The sequence below is a fragment of the Cebus imitator genome, unplaced genomic scaffold (genome assembly GCF_001604975.1).
Source record: "Cebus imitator isolate Cc_AM_T3 unplaced genomic scaffold, Cebus_imitator-1.0 Scaffold126, whole genome shotgun sequence".
NCBI classification, from domain to species: Eukaryota; Metazoa; Chordata; class Mammalia; order Primates; family Cebidae; genus Cebus; species Cebus imitator.
The window spans coordinates 3,961,030-3,966,197 of NW_016107441.1; the positions used below are offsets into that span (position 1 = coordinate 3,961,030).

Consider the following 5,168-nt stretch of genomic DNA (forward strand, 5'->3'; position numbering starts at 1 on the left):
TCACATCTAAGGCTGGGTGAACAAGACTCTGTCTCAAAAAAAAAAAAAAAAAGTACCTAACTCAATAGGTTAATATATGAGATAATTCATGAAAAGTATATTACACGACATAGGAAAATTACTATTATTATATTGAGATTATTAGTGATTTCAAATTACATACAAAATAAAACTTCAAATATATGAATTCAACTTATGTCAGTTTTGCAGACATCAAGACAGAGGCTGAAATCGGATTAAGTTTAATTGTTGTTTTAATAAGTAACAAAATGTTCCCTAAAAAAGTTACAGAATACAGATTAGCAAAAGGGACAATATCAGCACACAGAAATAACCACTGGTAATCTTTTGGTTTATGTCCTATGATAATAATTTACATATATTAGAATAGAAAAGGACATTTGACAAAAATAGTATCACACTGAACAGGCTGTTTTGAAACCAGCTGTTTTTCAGTGAGTAAAGGGGGAGTCTACAGGCAAATGTATTGTTTTGTTTTGTTTTAATTTTAAAAATCCTTTTATGATAAGAGACACATGAAATTTACCATGTTAACCATCTTTAAGTGTACATTCAGTAGCATTAAGTATATTCACATTTTTGGAAACAGATTTCCAAAACTTTTTTATCTTGCTAAACTGAAGCTCTGCACCCATTAAAACACAACTCCCCATTGGGCGCGGTGGCTCACGCCTGTAATATCAGCACTTTGGGAGGCCAAGGCAGATGGATCACAAGGTCAGGAGTTCAAGATCAGCCTAGCCAATACGCTGAAACCACGTCTCTACTGAAAATACAAAAAAATTAGCCAGGTGTCGTGGCACATGCCTGTAATTCCAGCTACTTGGGAGGCTGAGGCAGGAGAATCGCTTGAATCCGTGAGGCAGAGGTTGCAGTGAGCTGAGATCGTGCCACTGCTCTCCAGCCTGGGCGACAGAGCTCCATCTCAACAACAACAACAAAAAAAAAACCTCCCCCTTTCCCGCTCCCTGCAGGGCCTGGTAACCACCATTCCACTTTCTGTTTCTATGAATTTGCTGACTTCAGGTATCTCATATAAGTGGCATCATATAGTATATGTCCTTTTGTGACTGGCTTATTTCATTTAGCATAATGTCTTCAAGTTTTATCCATGTTGCAACATATAACAAGATTTCCTTCCTTTTTATGGTTGAATAATATTTCATTGTGTATATAGTATATACCACATTTTGCTTGTCCATGTATCCATCCATAGACATTTGGGTTGTTTCCATCTCATAGCTATTGTGAATAGTGCTGCTATGAACATAGATGTACAAAGTGTCTCTTTAAGACCCTGCTTTCAGGCTGGATGCAGTGGCTCATGCCTGTAATCCCAGCGCTTTGGGAGGCCAGGGTGGGTGGATCACCTGAGGTCAGGAGTTCAAGACCAGCCTGGCCAACATGGTGAAACCCCGTCTCTACCAAAAATACAAAAATTAGCTGGGCATAGTGGCGCATGCCTATAATCCCAGCTACTTGGGAGGCTGAGGCAGGAGAATCACTTGAACCTGAGAGGTGTAGGTTACAGTGAGCCGAGATCGCACCACTGCCCTCCAGCCTGGGCGAAAGACTGAGATTCCATCTGAAAAAACAACAACAACAACAACAACAACAAAAAACAGACTCTGCTTTTAAATCTTTTGGGTATTTGGATATACACACAGAAGTGGGATTGCTGGATCATATGGTAGTTCCATTTTTATTTTTATTAATATGTTTATATTTTTTTCTGAGACAGAGTTTCACTCTTGTTGCTCAGGCTGGAGTGCGATGGCAAGATCTTGGCTTACTGCAACCTCTGCCTCCTGGGTTCAAGTGATTCTCCTGCTTCAGCCTCCAGAGTAGCTGGGATTACAGGCTCATGCCACCATGCCCAACTAATTTTTCTTTTGTATTTTTAGTAGAGACAGGGTTTTGCCGTGTTGGCCGGGCTGGTCTCTAACTCCTGACCTCAGGTGATCCATCTGCCTTGGCCTCTCAAAGTGCTGGGATCATAGGCATGATCCATCATTTCTAGCCAAGGTAGTTCCATTTTTAATTATTTTAAAAATGTTTACAATTTTTCACTTTATTTTTAGAGATGGACTCTTCACTGTCTACCCAAGCAAGAGTGTAGTGGCACCATCTTAACTCACTGCAGCCTTAAATTCTTGGGCTTAAGTGATCCTTCTGCCTCAGCCTCTCAAGTAGCTGGGACTACAGGTGTGCACCACCATACCCAGCTAAATTTTTTATTTTATTTTTTCTTTTTCCTTTTTTTTTTTTTTTTTTTTTTTTTTTTTTTTTTTTTTTTTTTTTTTTTTTTTTTTTTTTTTTTTTTTTTTTTTTTTTTTTTTTTTTTTTTTTTTTTTTTGAGATGGAGTCTTGCTCTGTCGCCCAGGCTGGAATGAATAGTGCGATCTTGGCTCACTGTAACCTCCAACTCCTGGTTCAAGCAATTTTCCTGCCTCAGCCTCCCAAGTAGCTGGGATAACAGGCATGTGCCACCACACTTGGCTAATTTTTGTATTTTTAGTGGAGACAGTGTTTCGCCATGTTGGCCGGGCTAGTCTTGAACTCCTGATATCTGCTTATCCCCCTGCCTCAGCCTCCCAAAGTGTTGGGATTACAAGAATGAGCCACCACACCTGGTCTACCTGGCTAATTTTTATTTTATTTTTAATTTATTTTTTGAGACAGAATCTTGCTCTGTCACCCAGGCTGGAGTACAGTGGTACAATTTTGGCTCACTGCAACCTCTGCCTCCCAGGTTCAAGTGACTGTTCTGCCTCAGCCTCCCAAGTAGCTGGGACTACAGGCACGTACCACCATGCCCAGCTAATTTTTGTATTTTTAGTAAAGTCAGGGTTTCACCATGTTGGCCAGGATGGTCTCGATCTCTTGACCCTGTTATTCACCTACCTCAGTCTCCCAAAGTGCTGGGATTACCGGTGTGAGCCACTGTGCCTGGTCCAAATTTTTGTATTTTTAATAGAGCGGGCTTTCGCCATGTTGGCCAGGGTGGTCTCAAACTCCTGACCTCAGGTGACCTGCTGGCTTTGGCCTCCCAATGTGGTGGGATTACAGGTGTGAGCCACCGTGCCTAGCCAATATGTTGTTTTAATGCAATTCTAGGGGGGATGTTTAGAGTACTCAAAAGAACAAACCTTCCTTTATGATAATATAGAAGCATGGAATTTTTCTTTTTATATATAAATGACTAACAAATTGTTCTGCAACTTATCAAATTTCATCTCATTAAACATCTTCTGTTATGTGGATTATAAGATGTTTAATCTACCTCCACCACTCCTATTTGAAGGACAGTGATTCGTTCTGTAATGCTGGAGCAGGTCAACCATTGGTACTTGCTCTCTCCTCAAAACCTTCTTCCCCAAGCTGCTGCCAAGCCTCTCTCTCGCTTTGATCTCCTCTGGCATTCCCGGTTTCCTGTTCTTGCCCCTCCTTGTGAATGAGCTGTCCTAATTGTTCCAGCTTTCCAGCTCTGCTCTAACTGGCCCTCCTCAGCCCTCCCCTTCATAGTCCCTGAACATTCCCCTAGATTCACTCACACTGCTGGGTTTGGAGACTTCTCAGATCCTTGTCTTCATCTCCAGGCCCTCAGTTAAAGGGCCTATGAATTATAGGACTCATAAACCCCTATGAATTATAGGATTTGGACACACAGGTAGCTTATTTAGAGAAATTGCAAGATGCCATGATTATTCTGCCTCAGCCTCTCTAGTAGCTGGGATTAAGGGGCAATGGGAAGCCCCTTAGGTTCTGTGAGACTCCCTAAAACAAATAGAATGGGCCAGAAGCACACCGCAGGCACATCTAAGTCATGCACTCTGGGCTCCGCAGATCTGGGACACAGTATGGTAAACTGCGCGTGGGTGGGATGCTGAATGCTGCCATTCTCTTAGCAGTCTTGGATCCCACAGGTGCATCTCACCACACTGAATATCACCCTATTGTAGAACTAGCTGTACATTCCTTTTCTCACAACCTGAGCCCTACATGCCTGCTAGCATCCTACTCTGGACCCTCAGAAGGAACACCAAAGCCAAGTATGGTGACTCGTGCCTATGATCCCATCGCTTTGGGAGGCTGAGGTGGGTGGATTGCCTGGGGTCACAGGAGTTCGAGACCAGCCTGGCCAACATGGCAAAACCTCGTCTCTACTAGAAACACAAAAATTAGCCAGGTGTGTCAGCACATTCCTGTAATCCCAGCTACTCGCAAGGCTGGGGCAGGAGAATTGCATGAACCTGGGAGGCAGAAGTTGCAGTGAGCCGCGATCGTGCCACTGCACTCCAGCAGGCTGTTACAGCCATGCCCATAGACTGCTGGCTGTAATATGATGTATTCCTTAGGGCTTTTCTTGAGCCCTTAGACCATACTTCATTTTTTATCCAAAATGCTGAATTTTGAGATAGGACACAGATGTGCCATTTTACCATTTAAATAAATGGAGTTAGGGCCATCCATTTTTCCATCAGTCTGGAAGGACGTTGGTGTTAAGATTGGCATACATATCAAGGACAGTAACTACCATGGCTTCCAAAGTTTTGCCAAAACCTCAGAGGTGTGGCCTTCTGGCCAAGCATCTGCGATTTCATATGATTGGAGCATTCATGGTATCCCTGGGGGTTATAGCTCTCTATAAGTTTGCTGTGGCTGAACCAAGAAAGAAGGCATACACAGATATCTACAGAAATTATGATCTCATGAGAGATTTGGAGGAGATGAGGAAGGCTGGTATCTTTCAGAGTACAAAGTGATCTTGGAATATAAAGAATTTCTTTAGGTTGAATTACCTAGAAGTTTGTCACTGATTCGTGTCCCTGAACTATGACACATGAATATGTGGGCTAAGAAATAGTTTCTCTTGATAAATGAATAATTAACAACAACAACAAAATGGAGTTAGACGGGCATAGTGGCTCACGCCTGTAATCCCAGCACTGTGGGAGGCTGAGGCGGAGGGATTTCTTGAGCTCAGGAGATCAAGGCCAGTAAGCTGTCACTGCACTCCAGGCTGGGCAAGAAAGCAAGACTCTGTCTTATAAAACAAACACAAAAACAAAACAAAAATAAAAATTTTAAAATAAAAATTGAGCTAAATTTACAACAACATAGTGGACACATTTTTTTTTTTTTTT

General features: G+C 42.0%; 2 protein-coding genes across 2 annotated transcripts in view; both read left to right on the plus strand.

Moving 5' to 3' along the window:
* Window positions 1-5,168, plus strand: part of LARP1 (La ribonucleoprotein 1, translational regulator) — a 147,445-nt gene that overhangs the window by 62,037 nt on the left and 80,240 nt on the right. The window lies entirely within an intron of this gene.
* Window positions 4,294-4,919, plus strand: LOC108312576 (cytochrome c oxidase subunit 6C-like). Its single transcript, XM_017540548.2, has one exon. The coding sequence runs from the start codon at window positions 4,560-4,562 to the stop codon at window positions 4,785-4,787; it is 228 nt and encodes a 75-aa protein (XP_017396037.1). The 5' UTR covers window positions 4,294-4,559; the 3' UTR covers window positions 4,788-4,919.

Excerpts from the sequence above, each read along its gene's own strand:
- LOC108312576 (XM_017540548.2), top strand. The coding sequence starts at position 4,560 with ATGGCTTCCAAAGTTTTGCCAAAACCTCAGAGGTGTGGCCTTCTGGCC.